Here is a 23,877-nt window from a genome sequence, read left to right as displayed (position 1 = left end):
ACCATTATCCTATTAAATTTGATGTTGTGAGGACCAAAGGTAATTTGAGAAGAAAATCAAGGCCAAGCTTTATCTCCTGTAGCATGGCTGCCCCCCACGATCTCAGTCGTTCCTGCAGAGTATGTAAGTCTATAGAAAATTCTGCTTCACTTTCAACAATATACATAGTTTGCATTTCAGTCACTTCACATAGAGGAAAACTACTGGACTTGCTTTCAAAATTTACACTAGCAAGAGCATGAAACGGCCCAACAATTCACGTGTATTTTAGTGGCCAAAATTTTCTCTAATACACATACTCACATGCACATGCTCATGTCTGCAGCTGTAAAGATGTTCTAACCTTACTTTTCCTAGTTTGCTTATTAGAGCTGATGAGGCAGAATGTCGGGGCCATTTGCAGATCTGAGTGGCGGCGTTTTCACTGTGAGCTCTTAAATTATCTTGAGTTTAATGAACTTAGTTGGATCAACCCGGGGATCTCTGAGAAATCAACAAATGTGACAAAGCAGGGGGAGTCAGTTGTCTACACTGAATTTCTAGCTTGTCCCCCAGTGTGGCTTGGGTCTGAGATGCTGTCAGTCCACTGATTCATGAGTTGGCTCTACTTCACATCAACCCCAAGTTAGGACTGCATATCCTAATTGTAAACTCTCCCGCAAATCAAATTCCATGTTCTGATACTTTATTGGCAGGGGCTACACCACAAAATTTGATCAATACAACAAAATATTTGAGATTTTAAAACCAATTAAAATCAACAAACATTTTTTTTTCATAATTAATAAAGGTCAGATTAGCGGACATGAAGTTGGTCGGCCAGATGCAGGACTCCCCACGATAGTAACACTGTTGAGAGCCCTCAGGAGTGCTCACGATGTGAGGCAGTGTCCTGAGAATTACTTCACTAACCTTCCTTACAACCCTAGGAGGAAGGTACTATTGTCACCAGCAATTTATATAGGAGAAAATCTGGCACAGATTCTCTTCCACAGAGTGGAAGAGAACATGGCTAAAATAAACTCAGCAGGCAGATGGCAGAACTAAAATTTAAACCCTGGTGGTTTAGATCCTGAGCACCCAAGCTAGTGCTGCTGCTCATGAGATTCAGGATTAATGTAACAGTGAGATAACAGGCCACTGTAGACACCATCACAGCCTGTGACCTCTATCCTGACCAAAGGCCATCTGGAATTATTAAGCAGTCTTTGTGTTCCTTGACCTTGTATTAACCTAAGACAAAATATCCAAGGCAGAGACTGCTAGCTGTCCTCCAACATTCACGCTTCTCCACTTCCTTTAATAAAGGATTTGCTGAGGTTTAGCTGGACACATGGCTGTCCAGCAAAACACTTTGTCAGTCTTCCTAACAGCTAGGTGAGGCCATGTGACTAAGCTCTAGCCACAGGTGAGCAGAAGGGATGTACTCAAGCTCTAGGCTATGCCCTTAAATGAGGGCTATGCCCTTGACTGCCTTCTTGCCTTCCTGCTATTTAGGATATGGATGTGATGGTGGGAGTTGAAGCAGCCATTTTGGGCCAGAAAGTAAAACCATATGCCAAGTTGGGCAGAACAACAAGATAGAAGGAACGTGGGTACCCTGGAGTCACCACTCTGGGTACTATACATGAGAGAAGTAAACTCCTACCTCACTTAAGTCACTGTTACTTTGGCTTTTTTTTTTTTTTTAACAGCCATCCAGCTATAGAAACTATATTTTAACTAATACATGTAATTTTTTTTCTCATTTAAAGTATGGTCAGTTAGTTCATAGGGAGTAGAGTTCCCCCCTATAATGCATAGTTTCCGCTTCCTGAGATTTTAATAATTCATGAGCAAGATTCTGTTATATTTGTCACATGCTTGTCAGGCCATTGTTAGAACGAAACAGTGTCACAATTGCCCAGTTGTTTATTATGAATCTAGTACTAGTGTTAACAGACCTATTAAACAACCAAGCTGGAACTTAAAAACTTGAAAAATTTCCAGAAGTACATGCTTATACACAGTTGAAGCAATGCCATTTAATTTATATGTCAGGTCCTAAGGTAGGTTTCTTAGTGTCAGAACTACTGACATTGTGGACCAGATCATTCTTCATTCTTCAGTGCAGGGCCTGTCATGTTAAATGTTTTCCCCCCATTGATTTGAGGGGGGGGCGGGAGGGAGATAATTAGAGAGAGAGAGAGAGAGAAAGAGAGAAAGGAGGGAAGGGAGAAAGAGAGAAGCATCATCTTGTTGTTCCTCTTAGTTGTGCACTCATTGATTGCTTCTCTTATGTGCCCTGACTGGGGGTTGAACCTGCAACCTCTAGCATGCCCAGTGGATGCTTTATCTGCTGAGCCACCCGGCCAGGCATTATCAGCTGTTTAAGAGCATCTCTGGCTTCTGCCTACTAGATGCCAGTAGTACCTGTATTCCAGTCATGATGACTGACAAGATCACCAGACGTGCTAAATGTCCCCTGGGGGGCAAACTACCCCTAGTTGAGAACCATTAATTTCACAGATCCTCGTTTGCAGAGTTTTGAGAAAGTGGAGGCTGTGCTATTTAAATTCTAACAGGACACAGACAGGTAGGTCTTTAATACACTTTTGATGATAGCGGTGCCCTGGTGATGATCCGGGGCAAGGAGCATGAGCTGATTCTTATTTTTTAAATTAAGGAGTTCATTGAACTTTCAATAAGAAAATTCGCAGGGTAGTAAAAAAGTCATAGGCATGATTCCAAGCACATTTAACTATCAGTCCAACTTCCTGTACCCGAGGTTCAGATGAAAATAATTGCTTATGTAAAGTTAAAAAAAAAAATTCCTCCGTGTAGGAATAGGATTCTTTTATAGAAACTCTAATGAGAGAGGAAAATTTGACCCTTTCAGAGTTGAGAGGATCTTCCAGTTCCTTTTGCCTTTTTATATTGCTAGCACCATATTTTCAGACAGTTAAATATTATAGATAATACAAGTAGGAGTTATTTGCAGGCATTTTCAAACAGGTAAGATTTTTTTAGCTCCTCCTGTCAAGCTGTACCTCGACATCCCCCATAATACTTAGCATTCGATCTAGTTTGATGACGAAGACTTTCCTAGGTTCCACGAGATCTGCCCACTCAAAGCACAAAATATCTTCAAAATATCTTTCCTGTTATTAAGTGTGGAAAGACATGTACTGGAAAAAAGAATATGCCAAGCCCGTCACGTGTCCTGAGATGGGACTGGGGCGAGGTGAGGAACAAACTGTCACCTTGCATTTCTTCCCGATCTCTGTACTTCATGGGGAGGTCCCCGGCACCTTTGACATTATTAATGATTGTCGGGGCATGGGAAGCCAATCAATTTGATCTTCACTTTCATCAACATAGCAGCAGTAATGCCCCAAGGGTGGGACGGAAATTATATTGTGTTTTAATTGAGAGAATTCTCTCTTTGCTGATCTCTGGAGTGGGTAGAATCCAAGACATAGCTTCTTTTCCCATTCAATACTTATGCTTTTAGAAGTGTAGCTAATTGCTGCAATCCATCACTGCCAGCCACCAAAAAACTCCATTATTTCAATCTGTACATTTTACCATTCAGAGGGGAGTGAGGGTGGGAGGGGGACAGCAGGAAGCATGATCAGCTATTCATAGGAAGAAATGATTTTTTTTAAAATGGTAATTAAAAGCAACAGACTGGGTAGAAGTGGTCACTTAACCCCTATCTAACACAATGAATATGAATAAAGGCTGGACATTGTCATAGTTACTTATATCCACGGACGTGCAGAGCTGAAGATGAGTTTCAGATACTAAAGGACCCTAAGAGTATAATTAATGGCTAAATGCAGATTTTAGAAAATTTCTTCCCATTTAATTTCACTTTGCCATTGCTTCAAGATTTTGAGAAGCACTTCAGAGATAATATCCTTCAGTGAGATTCACTCAAATGTGGAAACATCATTACTTTCTCTTTTCCAGTGAGATACAAAGCCGAATATTACCAGCCCACACTGGGAAAGGGCTTGTTCCCATTGTTTTGTTTGGCTCTAGTACTGTGGGCACAGTGCCAAAGGTCTGGTTTGGGAGTGATCCGATTGTCTCAATAAGGGTGTAAATTTGGATCCATAGAGTGTTTGGCACAAACCAGCTTGTTGAGTCAAAACCAAAGCAGCTGGCACCAACGTGGTAGTTTGTTATTTGCCAAAAGATAACTCAGAGGTGGGACATGACTCTAGGCATCCTTATTCCTCAGCCCAATGATGTTCACATTTTTGGTTGCAATCCGCCAGCACATCATGAAATAAATTTAGTGGGTTTCAACCAGTGTTTAGGAAAAAAAAATGACAAAATAAAAAAGGATAGATTAGAAAATATCCCATATGGTACATATGTAAAGATTGTTTCATTTACCTCTGTCTCTATGTATTATCAACCTATATATATTTTACATTGTCATTTAGCACACACACATACATATATACATACGCACATAAATACATGAAATTTATTGTTTTTTGCCCAAAAAATCTGAAACCCACTAACTCAGTACATCATCTTAACTTCTTAAAGCATCTTAAGAGTCTAAGTCTATTAGAACCAATGCATAAAACAGCCACAAATACCCTTTTCCTAGTACAAATTTTAAATTCCTTCCTTTAGAAATCTCTTTAGTCTCACCAAATGCGGCAATTTGAACAAAATGTGCCCAAGCTTGTTACCATTTTCAAGAAAACCATTCCTTTGATAGCAAATAGTGTATCAGGATTACTCCTAGTTCTTCAATTGCACAAATACAGGCAGTCATATTGGAATCCGGTTATTTGCAAAAGGATTGAGAATGTGTCTTGGGTAGAATTTAAGAGGAGTTAATGTCATCATCCTGAGAACGTCAAGCACACAGTCTGACCCATGAGACGTCTTTTCTGCCTTCAGTCTGAGCAGAGTGACGTTTTTCTAGCTGATCAAAGGATTCCTTGTGAATCAGTTTATATGACTCCCCAAGACTCTAAGAACATTATAGAGTCAGCACTATCATTTAGCCTGAGCCCATAATGATTTCCCAAAGGTCTAACTGCAGGTTTATACCAGTTCACAAATAAAATAAAAACGACATCAATGCCTTCAGTGTGCTAAGCACCCAGGAACACCCTAGGTGGGTTATTTATGCACAAAAAGAATCCAGTTTCTCAAAATGGATGCAGTTATCCTTAATTCACTTCTCTTTGTTATAACTTGTTCTAATATATGGTGTGCTACCTGGAAGACAAGCCACTACTACTAGGGAACAATTAATTAGCCAACTAAACACTTTGTTTAAACTATAAAATGCCTTAAGTGGAAATTTCTATTTAAAATAGCTAAGTCCTTTTTAGAGATTATGACCAGTTTGCTCTCACATGTCAAAAGCAAATGAACACACACACACACACACACACACACACACACACACGTAAAAACGGACATAAATGGGCCACTTGTAAAGGTTTCTCTAGCTCAGCCCTTACCCCAGTGAATTTTGGATCCTGCATTGCCCTGGGGGAAACTGTAATTCAGTCTCTCTCTCTGGCTTGGTATTAAGCAGTCAGCCTCACGGCTTGCCAACAAGGAATGGACTGCTTATTTTATCACTAAAACGTATTATCTCACTCCTATCTCAGCAAACTGCCTCTGAACAGCTTGGTACGGCAACAAGTCTAGACTAGATAATCAACTACTCTCTTCTGGTGGCTATAATCCACATGAAACAAAAATTTAGCCAATGTATTTATATAATGTAAGTCTTGAAAAGTCTACGAAGAATCTACATTTCTTCAGATATTATGGATAACAAGGTCTTTTTATAAATTTATTTCAACCTCTGAGGATTATTGGAGATAGATGGGAAGTGATATATATTGCCAAAAAGCGGTGTACCTTTCATTGATGTTGGTCATCTTACTTAGTAACTAGGTAGTGTTTTTAAGTATGGGAGGCAAAGAAATCCCTTACTATTTCCATGAATGGAGCAAAGGTGAACCCTCCACTCTAAAAGATTCATAATATGTACTAGCAAATAGAAACTTTTTTGATCATCAGTATTGCATGTATGAAAGAAATATTTAGGAATTCTGCTGTAAGTAACCAGATGTTACCGTGCTACACAACAAAATCTGGTAGAACATTTGTAAAATGTCATCATTAGAGGTTTTGGCTCACTCCTTGTGTAAGCTGAACTCACTTTTTTATGAAGATACTCTCTATTTTGCAGTGGGTCCTAAATAATGGATTTAGCTTGTTATTTTTAAAATTCTGATTTGAAGTTCTGTAACTTTCTGGACCTTTTTTTGTTAATAAAATAAGCTTTGGAGACTTTTTTCCATATTCAGTTAAATATCTAGGTAGTAGTTTTTAACTGATTAAGAACCCCCCACACTTTCAATTAAATATAATAAAATAAAAATATAACCCTTCCTTTTATAACTTAATAGTAAGAAAAATGAAATGAGATAAACATTGGACAAGAGTCACCATCAATAATTAATTCTTAAAGGGAGATACACTGATTCCATCCACTATAAAATAATACCCAGCAAATTAAACTAGCTTTCTTCGCTTCTCTTATCTTTATGCAGGGCCTCTCTGGTTCCATTAAAGCCTCGCAGGGAACTTTACTAGGGCTTTAAAGATTAAGCAAGAAAGAGTCAGATTCACTTTTTAAAATGGAAGTAAGATCATGTCATTTCTCTACTCAAAACATTCCGATGGGTTCTGTCATATTTGCAACGTATTTGCAACAACAGCCTGGTCCCTGATACTCGCTCGAGGCCCTATAAGCTGTTCTCCGTCTTTCCCCTCCAACCACCTCTCTTCGCCCGTAGTCACTTCCTTGAGAAGCCAAGCTCATCCTCACCCCAGGGCCTGGCAGTACTGCTCCTTTGCCCAGAACACTCTACCCTATACATCATGACATGACTTGCTTCATACTTGCTCCAGGTATCGGCTTGAACTGTACCTTCTCAGAAAGAACTTTCGTCCCAACCCTTTCCTTACCTTGTTTAGCTTTTTTCCAATATATGTGTGTGTGTGTGTAAGTAAAATTACATATTATAGCTAAATATGTTATATATATTTTATAATGTTATGAGGTTACATATAGTATATGCATGCTGTATAATTCTTTGTTGGTTGTCTGCCTCTCTCCTGAGGTGTAAACCCCATTGAGACAGGGGCTTTGCTTTGTTCTCTGCTGTTCCCAGGACCTAAACAGTCATGGGCACATAGTAGTTGCTCAATAAGTGTTCGTTCAGTGAGAGAACGAACTTTCTTTTCACCCCAGTGGTATCTACACCTCACAATAGCTTTCACACTGTTCACCAAATACTTAACGGTATTCAGATCCTTTTATACTGCAGTTTCATCTTGCAGCATCGCAATATCTCAGTGTCCTTTGACACAGATGGAAAGGGCTGAAGACAATCTGAGGGGAAAGTCAAGGAACCTGTCTATAGCCGCTGAGATCATTTTTCTAACTGACCTCTTCCTTTAGGAAACTTTAACAGTTGCAAATGAAATGTGAACACTCATTATATTTTTTGGTAAAACTATTGAAAATATTCTCTACCAGCATTAATTGTTTTATTAATTATACCAAAGTAAATGACACTTATGAAACCAGTAGTGCAATGCCACGGTACAGTGGACTGCTCCATTAAACACTGTTTTCAACAACCATGTTAAAATAAGACAGTGTGAAGTTCCTTTCTAACAGCTGGTGCCTAACATAAATTAGTTTACTAATCTCCCTTGTAAGGTTAACATAAGTAACCATCCTCAAAGTTCTTTCTTCTTCAAGTGAGCTTAGGAGCTTCCCAAATTGAAATACATATTTAAATAACTGGTCGTATCTTTCTTAAGAAGATTTCACAGCTTCGTGCTAATAACTTACAGGATATGTAACTGAAATTTTCTGAAACAATTCTGCCAATATTTGAGGTTTAAGAACCTTGGACAAAGGTCTATTTTGTGTGTGACCACAGTAATTATTATAGTATAACTAGAAACATCACAAGTCTTATCTTTGTTCCTTAATACCTTATGCCTTCTGATAAATTTGATTTTTTTTTCTGTATAATAGTGTCCCATGCTCTATAGAAAACTAGAAGAACATAGAAAAGTGGGGGGAAGAACCCAAAACCACAGCCGCCGTCCTCACCATCATCCAAGGACAACTGCCTTGAGCATTTTGGTGAACTTTCATTTTATTCCTTTTTTGTGTCCAAATGCTTTTTTAAAAAATTAATTACTATGAAAGGCTTGCAATTCAAGGCAAGTCTTAGTATGACACCAGTAATGATATTTTTAAAATACCACATTTTCGAGTGATAAAAGTAACAGTTGGGAGATAGACCAGAGTGCTTTAAAAATTAACATTTTTCATAAAAATGAAAAACAATTTGGCCAAAAATAGTGTCAAAAAATAACTTTCACATACCGAAAGCATGCCTACATGTTAAAAGCATTTACAAGCGTACACATTTTCTTTATCCTGAGTAAAATTTTCCTTTGCATTTCTTTTGGCAAGTACCTAACGATACATACAAAATTAGTGAGCAAAAAATAAAAAAGAATTTGTATGAGTCATCTCACTTTTAAGACAAAATAGTTACCTAACATCCGTATAGCCAAGTATGATAATTTGTGCCTCCATATTTTTGCAAAGACCGACAGCCAGAATTTGGACTAATCTTTTTTTGTAAGTCATTCTACTTCTGTTGGACTTCCAAATTACTGTGTTCCCTCTAATGTAGCTGATTTCCCCGATAACCTCACCACTGCCTTTCCTGGGATCCACCCTATCATGAACCTTTCAACTGAACATCCTTGAATTTAATTCCATTCAGGTAAGAAAGAGAAGCAGCTGATCTGAGCAACTCATTCCTGGGTACTGTTCCTACCATGGGGAACTAGATTTTGCAGATGGATGGGTCAGGCATTTTGACTAATGGGAAAAAGGTACCTAAATGTACATGTAACCGAGGATGGACAAATCGTGATGATTGTAGGTGCCCATAAATGCAAGCCAGTATTTAAATAAAACAGTTCCCTTTAATCTGAAGTACTGTGATATCTTAAAATGGATTTCACTTCCTTAACACCCCTTACAAGTTGTTTTAGCCTCCAACATTTTCATCTCTTCCAGCTGAAAATATCTCCATTCACTTTTGTTGCTTTTAGGATACTATTTTTTCCTGGGGTCACATTTAAACTGTGGTTCTATTGAAGCTAATCTCCTTGTGCAAAGCGCCATGCACAGGCTCACGATAGAAACTTCCAGAGAGATCTGGTGTCAGGCATTCAGTACCAGAATATACGAGACAGTTTCTCCTTTGTTCAAAACAAGAGGAGCTCATTGATAATTTTCTGATAATAAAAATAATATAAAAAATGAGAGTCCCCCAAAATATAAGCAAAACATCACTCGAAATACCAATTAGACTGTGATAACAGTTAACATCTATCTAGCCTTCCTGATTTTCCTCTTGAAAGCACATGTTTTTATAAACTATGGGATCCTAGCATTCATGCAGATCTGTAACCTGCTTATAGTCTCATGAACCATATGAAAAACTTACTCAACTATGGCATTTAGCTGGAGGAACTCACTGAAGGGAGATGGCTGAGAATCACTGCTTTACGTATATTTTTAGTAGTTCATAAAATTTAGAGATTATTTATTAAGCTCCAAGTTATCATATGTGTAAATGACAGACTCTTAAAAAGGGATCTGAACACAGAGATATGCTACTTTACTTTTTTCTTAACTTTTAAACATAAAAGTAGTGTAAATTAATGTTAAAAAAATTTACTATCTCTCTCCTGCCCAACCTGGTCCTTTTCACACCTCAGTGTTTATCTGTTGAGAAATTACCTTTGCATATGCAAGCCTGTCTAGTGGGCACATACAATTGACCTCCTTCTTTAAAAAAAATTTTTTTAACATGAATGGGGTCATGTCACATATGTTGTCTGCAGTCAGCTTTCTGTTTATGTGTTTTTAAATCTAATAATATATCTGGAACCTCTTCTCAAAGAAATTCTTTTCAAATAAATTTTAAAAATGAACTTTCTTAATCACTGGGGAATTTTCCTTCGAATGTCCCATGGTTCCTTTGCCAGCTCACTACCTAGTTTGCTTTCAGATATCTTTTTTTTTTTTTTAACCACAAAACACATCCTTGTCCATATACCTTCATCCTTGTCCATAAACTTTCATGTGACTTGCTCAAGTCTATTTGTATTAAATTCCTGGAACAGGACATCAGGGTCGAAGTTCACAAAACAATAGGGAGGGAGCACTGTATTTCTCTGTCACTTTCTTATCCATTGAAGAGAGTGTTAAATGTAAGCCTTGACTCAGGTAAGCCCCACACTGGCTCACAGGAAAAAAAGGGAAGGAAAAGACTGGGATAAGATAGAATGCAAAAACACTGGAGAGGACATACAGTCCTCCACTGAGGGCGGCAATGGCCGCGTGGAGGCACCCCCAGCCCCCGCAGGACCTGCCTCGCCCGCTTCTTTTCGAGAGAAGGAGATGTAGAGCCATTTCTCTCTCTGGGTACGAGAAACAATTGAGGAAGGAGCAGAAGACGTGTGGGACTTGTTTCCTACACAAGAGGGAAAGGCCACGGACAATTTTTAAACAATATGAAAGAAAAAGAAATGTTTCCATTTCATGGGCTGCCCCAATTTCACAGACAGTCGGATCTGAATTCAAATCTGCCTCACACAGAGTTTTCCGTTAGTACTTAGGAGAGACTCCTCTGGGGACTTTTGCCATATTTGGTTCAAAATATAATACTGCCCCTCAGTGAAATTCATTTACGAGAGAAGCTCATTTGATAAAGTGACTGGTTCACAGATGGGGAAAAAATTCTATTTGAAATAATTTCAAGCTTTTAAATATGAGACGAATGAGAGAGTTTTGTGCGTGGGAAGTTTATTATTACATGTGAAAATCAGGATTCGGTTTTCACATTGATGCAAGTGCTGGAATTTCACATCAGACCATTACAGCAGGGGTTGGGAAAGTTTTGGCTGAGAGAGCCATGAACACCACATATTTTAAAATGTAATTCCGTGAGAGCCATACAATGACTCGTGGACATTAGGCATTATCCAATAAAAATTTGGTGTTGTCCCAGAGGACAGCTGTGATTGGCTCCAGCCACCCACAACCATGAACATGAGCAGTAGGAAATGAATGGATTGTAATACATGGGAATGTTTTATATTTTTAACGTTGATTATTATTTTTTATTAAAGATTTGTCTGCAAGCCAGATGCAGCCATCAAGAGAGCCACATTTGGCTTGCAAACCATAGGTTCCCGACCCCTAATCTACAGGTTTCTCGTACCTCCCCACTGTCTGCCTTCAAAAATGCTGCCTGTGGGGGTTGGTAGGTCTGAATTTATGGTGAAACAGAAACAAACACACCAGCCCCAAGATCTTCCTCCTGTCAAGTTAAACCATCTAATTCTAAAAGGAGAGTTACAGCCTGGGGTGTGTGTGTGTGTGTGTGTGTGTGTGTGTGTGTGTGTATGTATATGGTGAGACCTGCTATATTTGGAAAGGGCTTTATTACATGCCTTATTTTTTATAGATGAGTCTATTTTTATCTGCAGTTAAAAACAAACATGTTTTTACTATGTCTTCTAATCAGTCTTCTCAGATGTCTCTAAAACATTTAGCAATGGATCCACAAACCATATTGTTTTTCAACAATATACCTTCACCCCAGATTTGCTGAGCAACCACAGGAGGCACTGGCTGCTGGGCAACACCACATCCAACAAGTCAGCTTATGCCCAGCGAGGAGCTCGCAGCTGGATGAGGAGGCTGATGAGTAAATAGGAAATTCTAAATATCCCAGGACATAATGGAAGGGGGCACTTCATTCAGTTCAGGAGAAGCAAGGAATGGTTTACAAAGAAAGTGGAGGCTGGGGGGGGGGGGGGGCGCGGGGAGGAAGCTGATAGGGAGAAAGTACCTATGCGACAGGTCAAAGTTCACACTATCCTGAGGGCAGTGGGAAGCCACCAGCACTGAGCAGCCTGATAAGATCTGCCTTCTAGAAAGATTAGTCTGGCTGCAGGATGGAGAGAAAGGGGGAGGGGCTGGAGACAGAGAGACCAGCGGAGGCCACCGGCTCCAATCCGAAGGATAAGGATGGAGGCGTGAACAGTTCCTGGCAGTTGGGGTAGGAAGAGGGTACAGAGGGAAAGTCGAGGAGGAAGCATCACTGTAGGGAGGACGTGGGACCTGAATGGAAGTGGAGGGTGAAGAAGAGGGAATAATGAAAGATGATGCAGCAAATACTGTCATCTGCCGGATCCCCTCATCCTGCTGTGGCTACTTCAGGGCCTGCCTCCTGCTGCCAGAGGCCTGCGGGGGGGGGGGGGGGGGGAGGGTTCGGCTGTTCCGGGGAGCAGTTGTCCCCCATGACTGATGGCCTAGACATCTCGGCTCTCACACTCCCAGGTTCCCCAGGAAGCTCCTCCTTGAGTGTCCACTGGAGGTGACCTGTTGGACGGCATGTACCCTTCCTTCACTGGCTGCCCCTTTCCCTGGCTCACTTCCCCTCCTTCCTGCTCCAGTACTTCCTGGTCTCACTTCCTAGAGGCACTACCTGCACTTAAATCCTTGTCTCAGGAGCTGCTTTTGGGGGGGGGGGGCTGTTCCAACCTTGTGCCTTGGGGGACGTTGGGGAGGATGCTAAGCTCTATGCTAGGCAAAGACAGGATCGAGAGGAGGGAGTAAGGAGTTACTTTTGAAGGGAAGGTATGGGGCAGTGGTGCCTTGACCAGGCAAGCCCAGGGTTTTGAACCAGTGACCTCAGCATTCCAGGTCGACGCTTTATCCACTGCGCCATCACAGGTCAGGCTACATCTTTCTCTTCTGGATGACAGGCTAAGAACAGAGATGGTAAGTGCTCTAAAGGAAACATCCGTGTGAGAAATAACAGCTGGAAAGGCAGCCCCTGACTGTCATGCCGTTAACTACATCAAGAAAGGGCTGTGGTGTGAGGTGGGTGTGCCTGTGGGAATGCATATGGGAATACAGAATGGATTTGTTTGCATGTAAATAGATGGTCTAGTTTGCAAGTGGAATGGCTTTTTCCCCCTCCCCCCTGGATCCCAGAGGGCACTGGCTGCCCTGAAAACGAATATACACAAAGGAGAAATTGCAGGCAACGAAAATAAGTATTTTTGATAGCAAAGGATGGGAGGAACACATTGCACATCAGAAGAGAAGGCCCTGCAGGCTGAAGAAGCTTGCCCCAAACTGATGCCAGGGTCCCTACATGGCAATTTTCAAATAACATCCATTGTCCATTACACATACCCCTCCCGAACTTGGTCTTTACAGCACTATTCACCCTCAAGGCATCCATCTCAACAGTCCTCCAAAAGCAACAACACAGCCAGGGCACTACAAATATGTATTACAGCTATGCAAGAGATTTTATGCGAGCACCTACATCCTTGCTCTGGTCCCAGGAAGATTCTGGGCCAGGGCAGAAGTGACCACAGCCTCAAGGGGGACCATTGAGGCCTGAGAAACCAAGCCCTCACGCTGGATTTTTAAAAGGCCTTTTGAACATTACCATCTCCTGCAGAGGACGAACATGAACGTGTTGCTGATTATCTTCAGGACCAAGTGCCACCTGGGTGGAGGTAAAGGGCGTGGCCAAACCACCATGTATTTCTCTCCTGTCTTCACAGTTTTCTATAGAGAGCTCAGGTGATGCATCTAAGCTAGATATAAAGTTTTCCTTTGGAAAGGTTACTACCCTTAAAAAAGTGTTCTTGCATTTCAGTGCACGAACCCCACAGCTGTTGGTCTGCAGAGACCTGGTGAGTTCTGTTTTTGAGAAGGACAACACTGGACTATGTAAGGTCAGTGGATAATGAGGAAAGTCACATGGGTAGCCCAGACCCAGGAATTTTGGCCGGGACCGTCCACAACCAAGCACGCCAAAAGAAACTTCCCAAGAGCCCTTTGGAAAAGAGCGACCCTCTGTCAGCCAGTGAGATTTCACCACATCATATTAGCTTGCCCACCCTAAAGGACCCCTTTAAATATCTCTCACATGGTCACACCTTGCGACTTCCCTGACCTCCATCTTTTCTCAGGTCCAGGGAACCTTGTTGGGTGGGAAGCACTCTGTATTCAATAAAGCCTTTTATTATTCCACACTTCACGGCTCCCCTTCCTTCCTTCTTTCTCGGAGGGGAAAAATACCTTACAGACACCAAGCAGACCCTCCTTAATGCAAGACCCTTCTCTACAAGGAGTTATTGGCATCAACACTGCTCCCCCGAGTTCCCATACACGCAGACCAAGACTGGAGTGGGCTGCTTCTGAGCACATTTTTAGCCTCAGATAACATTATCTGGATCAGGACACTCCGCAGCAATGAAGATGTCTCCACGTAGCAAACCAGTAGACAGAGCAGAGCTCACTAACTGCAGGTACATCCAAGACAAGCCAGAAGGAGGGAAGGCTCGTGTCTCCACCTGCAGCTCAAGAGGAATCAGATGGCTCAACCTACACATTATTTGGTTCCGTGCTACCAGCGGAAACGTTCCTGCAGACGGGAAGTTGTAGAAATGAAAACACTGCGGTCATCCTCATCATCACTGTCATGGTCTCTGATGTGAACACGCACTGGTTATCCAGAGCCTGGCGGTGGCCACTGGGCCTCCAGACCCACTGATTTGTGAATAAGCCAGCGAGCCCTAATGAATGCAGAGATCCTGTAAGTGCACAGCTTGAGGAATTTTCACACGATCAGAGACACATGTGATTGGCAGCCAGATAAACAGCCTGACCAGGTGGTGGTGCAGTGGATAGAGTGTCGGACTGGGATGCCAGGGACCCAGGTTCGAGACCCCGAGGTTGCCAATTTGGGCACAGGCCCATCTGGTTTGAGCAAAAGCTCACCAGCTTGGACCTGAGGTTGCTGGCTCGAGCAAGGGGTTACTTGGTCTGCTGAAGGCCCACAGTCAAGGCACATATGAGAAAGCAATCAATGAACAACTAAGGAGTCACAACAGAAAACTGATGATTGATGTTTCTCATCTCTCTCTGTTCCTGTCTGTCCCTATCTATCCCTCTGACTCTCTCTCTGTCTCTGTAAAAAAAAAAAAGAAAAAAAAGAAAAAGAAACAGAACATCCTTCTCCAGTCACTCCCTTCCTCCCCCAGTACTGTGTTCCTTCCCCAATTCTTAGCGGGGGGGGGGGGGAAGAATTTCAGGGGAAAGCCCCTAGACCAGACTCTGACTTCCCCCTGTGCCAGTGTCTAGTTTTGGTCGCACAAGAAAATACAGGGACCTGGGCTGAGGTAACAGTTGTATTACCAACTGCAGAGCCCAGAGCCGTTGAGAAAGATGGGATGTGGAGGAAGCCTGGCAACCTTCTATTCTCTTTCTACGGGAAATGAACCAAAATGAGACCTGGGTTCTCCTGGTTCCCAGTCACAAGCTTTTCCTTCTGTACCACTAATATCAGTGTTCCATGTTTTATTTAACCAGGGTTTTAGACACTTTCATGAAGCTATTTCTACAGCCCGAATGATCCATCCAAGATTACTGCAAAGAAACATCAACAGTTTACTTAACTTTCATAACTGAAAGGAAATTCCAAGTGACTGATGAACAGATAGAAGCCGTAAAGGAAGAGAGAGAAGATAGAAATGGAAGAGATCCGAATTAGAATGATATTAATAAACAGGGCATTCTTATCTTGTAACATCTTTGAAATGTCTTATTTGAGGGTCTCCTTTTTATTCCCGTCTAAAAGAAGGTGTTCCCCTATGTTCCCAATTCCTATGTATGGATGTGAAAGTCGGACAATAAAGTAGGCTGATAGGGGAAAAAAAGGAATCATTTAAAACACGGTGTTGGAGGAGAGCTCTGTGAGATACTCTGAAACGCCAGAAACAGGACCAAGTGGGTCCCACAGCAAATTAAGCCTGAAATTGCGCTGGAGGCAAAAACGACAAAACTGAAGCTGTCCTACTCCAGACACATCATGAGAAGGCAGGGTTCTTTGGAAAAGACCAGAATGCTGGAAAAACAGAAGGCAGCAAAAAAAGAGGAAGGCCACCTACGAGATGGACTGACTCCATAAAAGAAGCCGTAGGCATGGGTCTATAGGAGCTGAGCTGGACTGTTAAGAACACAACATTGTGGACATCACTCATCACAGGGTCGCCAGGAGTCAGAGACAACTCAGTGGCATGTAGCACACACACTGAAGAAGGCACTCCATCAGCAATACTTCACATGCCAAGTGTGGGCATGTGTGGGCAAACACTGGGCGACGTGCTCACCAGTGGAGACACATCATCGGACGGAGTGGGCCCTGACAAGGCAGAAGGAGAAGCCGTGCCCTGCAGGTCAGGGTTTGAATTCCTGGGCAGTCACTTGCCAACGGTGAGACTTAGAACACATTATTAAATCTCTCTCCGAGAAAGGTACAAACTTCTGCTTCTGAGATAAGGAAGTCTTGGGGATGTAACGTACAGCAGGGTGAATACAGTTCACAATATGTTAGAAAGCTGCTAAGAGAGTAGATCTTAAAAGTTCTCATCACAAGAAAAAAACTATGTTAGTGATGAATGTTAACTAAACTTATTGGGGTAATTATTCTGCCAATAGGCATCAAATTGTATTATATACCTTGAACTAACACAATGTTACATGTCAATTGTACATCAATAGAACTAGAAAATAGTTATTAAATCTTCCTGAACCTCTTTAGCTGTCTGCAAATTGAGCATAATTTCTATGCCTCAATGCGTTGTTCTCAGAATTAAATGAAATGACAGGCCCTGTACCTGACAGTTTAGAAGGTCCTTACTAACTGATAGCTTCCTTCTCTGTACAGAATGGATTCGTGTAATCAAAACGGAGCTTAAGCTACAAAATGATACACACCAACAATCCCTGATGTTCTATTGTGATGTTCTATTGTTTGTCCATGGCTTAGTCTGAGTTTAAAAACAATGTTTGAAAAAGGAATGAAGAAAACACTGTCCTATAAGCCAGAACAGCTTTGTATGTCTTTTTTCTTTTCTTTTCTAAGGGAGAGGGAGAAAGGCAGGGTGGAGAGGAGCAGGAAGCATCAACCTGCAGTTGCTTCTCATATGTGCCCTGACGGAGCAAGCCCAGTGTTTCGAACCGGCGACCTCAGCATAACAGTTCAATGCTTTATCCACTGCACCACCCACCACAGGTCAGGCTGTCTGCTTTTCTCTTGAGGTATGAGTTGGGAAGTCTTAACATAAAGATGTGCACGTACATCTTTTAAGCCACTGTCTGAAAGAGGTGGTTCATATCTGGCCAGTAGCACAGCAGACTGGGTTAGCTGAGGGCGGTACTTCAATGCAAAGAATCCTTTATTTAGATTTCAGAAAAGTATACGACATGGTACAACTTGTATTAGATTGATGGGCCGAAGAGAGAGAGAGAGGAAAACGAATCAAGAATTGGCCTGGGGACAGGGCAGACCATTCCAAACTAGCCTTTTTATTTAACATCAGATCCCGACTGGCAGAGCAGGTCCTAAAAAGTAACAAAATTTGCCCTGTGTTCTTTGCTTCTTGTTTGTATATTATAAACAACAACAAAAAGAGGCTCTAAAAAAATGATGTTAGCAAATAACGGGCTGAGGATTTACAAATATAGCTGCGGATCTGCTGTACGTCGTCTGACTCTGAGCCCCATCTGAAACAACACAGAGGCGTTGGAGACTCCGAACACTGTGAGAGAATTCCACAGAGACCCACACTTTCCTTCACACCCGCTCCCGTTGTGGTTTTTTTTGTTTTTTTTTGTTTTTTTTTTTTTTGGCTTAATACAGAGCAAACAGACTGTGGCTTTAAAAATCATAACAAAACAGAACGGATGCTCTGCATTGTTTAAAAGCCCTGCCAATACAGAAATCCTTCTCTTCTAACAGCTACAGGTGCGACGGGGCGGGGCTGCTCTCCACACGGAGCACCTCCCACCCCCTGTGCCCCGACAGACCTGGCCTCAGAAGCTTTCTTCTAGTAAAATAAGTCTTCTAAACAGACGGAGACGGCGATGAACTAGACAGAGGATGTGAAGTTATACACGGTCTGTAACTTGATCGCCCCCGTCATCAGAAAAGTTCTTTTCTTTCTTTTGTAAAATCACCACCAGCAACCCCTTACCCCCCCCCCCCCCCCCCCCCGCCCCACCACCCAGGGCACATGCAGCCATCTAGTCAAAGCTTTAAGGGTGTTTTATCCCCACATCCCTCTGGCAGAAGGTGACAGCTGCTTTCATTTCATTGTTTTGTGAAGTATTCCTGGCGTCACCTCCATCTAAGACTTAGAATCAGGGCGCAGAAAGATGTAAGGTCTGGGATCTGGAGCCTCCACTCTGTGGTTCTCGGGAAAGTCAGTCTAGAAATAGTGGCACCAGCAGACACCAGGCCACCGTGAGGCTGTGTGTGTGGTTTCTCTGGGATGGTGGCAGCTGTGTCTCAGAGACCATCTGCCGATGGCAAATGCCTCGTTAGTTGTGCTATTCTTGATTTCTTCCCAGCCCACGGTCCTACCCAGCTCCCCCCACATAGCTGTCCCCACGCCGCCGCCTCATTCTCCCCGGCCTGGCTTACAGTCACGACACACTGGCCTTACATGGGCTGTCACGTGGGATGCCGCCCCTGCTCCATGGTCTCACTCCAAAGGTGTTTGGAAGAGCATTCTGTGCCGTGGATACACAGGAAATACACATGTACCAATATATATTGTTGAATTAATGCTATGGGTTTTTAGCATTTGCAAGAGATTGCTTAGATCAGAATCAGGCACATTAAATCTCATTAATTACACTCTCTACTAATCTCAGGTCATTGTCTAGGTTGACATTTATCTCTGCATTATCTGTGATAAAAAGTTTGTAAGTAAAGGCCCTGGCTGGTTTGCTTAGTGGATAAAGCATTGGCCTGGCGTGTGGACATCCCAAGTTTGATCCCTTGTCAGGGCACACAGGAGAAGTGACCATTTGTTTTCTCTCCCTCCCTCTCCCTCTTCTCTCTCTTCCCCTCTCACAGCCAGTGGCTCGATTGGTCTGAGTATCAGCCTCAGGCCCTGAGGATAGCTCAGTTGGTTCAAGCATTGGCCCCAGGCGGGGGTTGCTGGGTGGATCCTGGTCAGGGTGCATGCAGAATCTGTCTTTCTCTCTCTCCTCCTCCTCTCACTTAAAAAAGTTTGCAAGATAAAAAAAGACTAGAAATAATATTTTAATGGTAATGTTGAAACTAGCCAACAGAAGACTGCTAAGAACTCTGAGGCTTTTGTTGATATATTAACCACAAATTATTTTCTGCTGAGTCACTCATGCCGGCTGTCTCCTTCCTGGCTTCCCCACTTCTGCACAGCCACTGTCATTCCTTAATTCAACCTGCTTGTGGCAAAGCGAACCTGCCACCCAGACCAGTCAGCGCCCTTGCCGGCCTCGCCCACCCCTCCCCCCTCCTCTTCTCTCTAACCCAGGCCCTCATTATTAATGCGGCCCCAGCACCAGGGCGTCCCCACCAAACTGTTTTTCTGTCACATCTTCGCCAGTGATTCAGCAATCTGCTGCCCACTTGGTCTTCCAACATTGTTTTATATGAATTCATGACTTGTACTGCAGAACCTTCAGATCCTCAACTATAGCTTCAAGTTTCCTTGTTCTCAGCAGAGCATTTAAGCCGAGTACTGGAGTAAATGTAGGCCCACAACATCCGAGACCCCAGGGGCCTGACGGATTCTAAGATTCATAACTCTTTTCTGATTTCAAGATGATAATATGGTGCATGGGGTGTGTTTTACACCACGCTTTCATGGGCCTTTTATCACCAAGGACACTGATATTTCTGCAACAAAACAAACTGATTTCACCCTTGGTACTATACTGTAAATAACCTCCCATTAGTTTGTATCACCAAGTAACTTATTTAAAAAAACACCTGTGTTTGATGGTACGTTGGGTTTCCGAATTGTGGGTCAGGGATGGAGAGCTTTGGGAGGTGTGTCACAGCCCGTCACCACCGTCCAGACGGAGGAAATATTTACTTGAGAAGTCTCTGTACTTCAATATTTTGTTAATTCAGATCTATCATCTCCACAATTAGCTCAAAGTATTGAGGCTTTCCTTACAAAACATGTCTTCAGACAACAAGGACTTCATGTTCACAAGGTTGCCCTGATCATTTTTAATTTTTCTAATTTTAACTCCACTCATAAGGCACTGCCACCTCTCTTTATTTTTTTAAAGACCCCCATTCAGTTGTGAATTTTAGCAAAATATAAACCATCATTTTGCTTATCCTCTGCCAAAAGAAAGGCTCTCTGAAGTACAGAGATGGGTTATCCCTCAGAATGGCGGGTTTATATTTCTAAATTCCCTGTCATGCTGACCCACCCCAAAATAAGTTAGCTTTATAAGTGTGAGTTTATTTAATTCGTAATATAGGTCTACCAAGCAAGTCATAGAAACACCGCCTGTATACTATTAAACATATACTGATACTGCTCTTTGAGGTCAAGCTGTAACTTGACCAATTACCCTTCTGAAAATATAGCCAAGCCAGCAATGCAGGGCTTGTACATTCATCACGGGATGCTGGCTGCGTGGGTCACAGCATTCAGACTTGCAATTCCTGGGCCGTTATTTTGACATTAGAAAGTCACAATCCATCAACTTAACAGCAGGGTGATAATTTGGGGACCAGGGAGATGGCTATTCATAATGACACTGGGAAGCAAAGGGTAGTTCAAATAGCTCCTGCTTGAGACTGAAGACATCAACTAAGCAGACTCTCTCTGCACCCTAGAAGCAGGTGTTAGGTAATGTGTTGTGTGTACAGGTGTTATTTATGGTGACTGAGCTGAAAAGTCTTGCAAAGCTAAAAAGTATGCAGGTCCCTGGACTCCCTGGAGATGAGGAGAAAGGGATCTGTTGTCACGAGAGAGAAGGGTAACAGAAGAGTTGCCTTTTCCCAACTGTGTTGCAAGCCCCTTCCAATGACTTGTGATACCCAAGCCAACATTTCATAAGATGCTGCTTGGCTCTTTCTGAATTACACAATACTCCAAGCTCCCGCTGTCTGTGACACCGGGCTCCATGGGTGTGTGGAGGACGCTTGGACTTTATTTTTGCAGGGGGTCCCGGTCAACAACCCTGCTGTGAGACCCTCCTGCACATGCACGGAATCCTGGTCTCCCACCATACTCCTGAACAAATGAAGGGGCGTGGAGGCCACCGAGAGCTTCTGGAATTCTCCCCATGGCTGGGACCGAAGGTAAGCGCAGCAGGAAGTGTCCTGGCTGCTGGACTGGTGTTGGGGTGTTGGGGTGAGGTGGGAGGTGGTGAGTAAGGAGCATGGACTGCAGAGCAGGGGTTCTCAAATGTCCTCATTTCATAATAACTCTGAGAACACACGCGCGAGCTGTTGATAAGGGGAACACATCTTTCTTTTTAGTCTGGAAAGGAAAAAGGAAGTGTAGATAAGAAATTATGCACTGATGTTCAGATGGGCAAAAAGGAACAGATACCCTAAGAGTGAAATCTGGGTGACAAGATTATCTTAAGGAGCTGTGTTGCCTCCATAGAAACCAAAGTGGCCTTTGTGGTGGTCCACACCCCACTGGGGTCCTGACCGGTCCTGCCTTGGCCACTGCCCGCCCCTGCCTTCCTGGCCGCCTCTCTGAAATACGGACAATGTGCAAAGCAAATGACTTTCACTATGAATGAAACATCAGCGGGTAAACAACAATACGCTCCTAATGTAGATGAAGAGCTTTCTTATGGTCTGCATTTTCTTTTAATAAAACTTTGTAGCTGCTTAAATTAAGTTTCCCCCTCTTTTTAAAAACCTAGCTTCTTTATCTGAATAACATCAACGCAATCGCAGAAAGTATCTGAAAATTCACATGTTTCAAAAAGCAATTTTTAAGCAATCAATAGTAGAAGCAAAGCCAACAATGTGTCCATACCTGGAGCTGATATTCTTCCATGAAGCACAGAGTCACTGGGCAGCAGGTCTTTTGAATTGGAGGAGAATGGTGATTGTCTAAATGTATCTTCTGAAAAGAAAGGACTGGGGGCAGGGGAGGAGGAGTGAAATTTAGTAAATTAAACTTATTTAAGGTACCCAGAGCATCTGGCCCCAAATACACAGACACACACATACACACCACACACACATGCTGGATAAGGTTTATTTATTTATTTATTAGTGGTGCCCAGAGACTATAAGAAGATTGTGCTTAAAATGGAGAAAGAGAAAATATATTACACCAGACAAGTGCTACCTGCACATTCTGCTACTGGTGTTGTATGTAAGGTGAATATATGAAATACTGTCTTTGAAAGATGATTAGACTCACAGTCAGGACAGCAAAACAGTAAATTTTACTCTTGCATTTGACATTCTGCATACTTGTGGTGCCCAAACGAAGACCAACCACCTGGGTCAGAATCAGAAAGGCCTGTTCTTCCCAGGGTGGTGATAGATTTGCTCTGGCTCCCCCGCATTCTGTCACCTGATCTTTTGGGGACCAACAGCACACCTTAGAAGGGCAGTTGGCTGGAGTTAGGGGCCATTCCACTGAAGGAGACCCCTTGATGGTCCCCCACATGCAGAGATTGTACCCTAGAACTGTCTCGGTTCCAAAGGAGTTAAACTCAGCTTACGGGGCTGCCAGACCCTACTGGGAGCACCTTCATGTTCCACGAAACTGAGGCTCCGACTTGAGTGACTCTAAGTATACCTAGTGTGGCGACTAGAACTAGGACCAGGGACACCGTACACCCCACCAGGTTCTCCATGGATGCCACAGCCACAGTGCACGCAAAGGCTTTGGGTGCTTTTAATTGGGCAGTTTTAACCCAATCAGTATCACCCATTTTCCGTGCCTCTAAAGCAGACTGTAAGGAAGTACTGTGCTCGCACTTGAGATTGCTGTAGTATCCAGCACCGTCCAACCTGCACACCTGGAGGGCCCTACTTACAACAGGAAACATTTAATCAAGGGAACTGGGTACATGGGGTGGACGTGTCATAGGGGCCAGGAAGGCAGCCCAGAGAAGGGAAAAGCAGAAGGCCACCACCACAAGACTGGAAGGACAAAGGGATGTAAAAGATGTCCAGGGGCTGAGGCCACCTGACAGGACCCCAGCCACAGGGATACAGCTGCCGCAGGAGAGGGAGGAATACCTTCCCTTAGGCCCCACCCCCATCCCCTATCAGGGCCTCTGATTGGCTGAACCTTTCCAGAAGCCAGAACAAACACAGCCTGCAGGGTCAGGCCCCCTGCAACCCCTCCCTTCCCAAGATGGGGGTGGGGGGAATAAAAAAAGATCTGAGCACACCCAAGCCTAGGACTCCCATGATGGTTGCTGCTTTCTAGACATGCTGCAAGGCTATGGTTACTCTGATTAAATATTATAAAGGAAACAGTATGATGAAATGAAGGACATGTATTTTTAAAAAGCAAAACATACATTAATAAATAATATAGCTCTTTATATGATGGTTAGGCTAGATTTAATGCAATGTTGTGTCACATGCTTTTCAGTTATATCTTAAACATAAAATGATTTAAATAGACTTAAAAATAAACTGGCTCTAGGCTAGTCGGTAACGCTGAGTGGGGAGACATGCCATTTTGTGTCAAACATCTCATAACCTGCAAATGTGACCAAACGCTGGAAAGGATAAGGCAGTGTCGTGTGTGTCTAAAAGCATGAGCAAGAGCAGGCAGTTCTGGGTTCGAGTTCCAGCTCCACTGCACTGCATATGGCTGTATGACCTCGCACAAAGATTTAACTTCTCAAAG

The 23,877-nt window shown here is 42.8% G+C and overlaps 1 protein-coding gene across 5 annotated transcripts in view; it reads right to left on the bottom strand.

Moving 5' to 3' along the window:
* Window positions 1-23,877, bottom strand: part of ZNF827 (zinc finger protein 827) — a 164,056-nt gene that overhangs the window by 33,842 nt on the left and 106,337 nt on the right. For all 5 annotated transcript variants that reach the window (XM_066232476.1, XM_066232486.1, XM_066232504.1 and 2 more), the window contains exon 8: window positions 22,033-22,136. In XM_066232476.1, the coding sequence (XP_066088573.1) occupies window positions 22,033-22,136 (104 nt within the window). The remainder of the gene's footprint in view (window positions 1-22,032; window positions 22,137-23,877) is intronic.

The sequence above is a fragment of the Saccopteryx bilineata genome, chromosome 1, assembly GCF_036850765.1.
Source record: "Saccopteryx bilineata isolate mSacBil1 chromosome 1, mSacBil1_pri_phased_curated, whole genome shotgun sequence".
Lineage (NCBI taxonomy): Eukaryota > Metazoa > Chordata > Mammalia > Chiroptera > Emballonuridae > Saccopteryx > Saccopteryx bilineata.
This window is presented reverse-complemented; position numbering and strand designations above follow the sequence as displayed.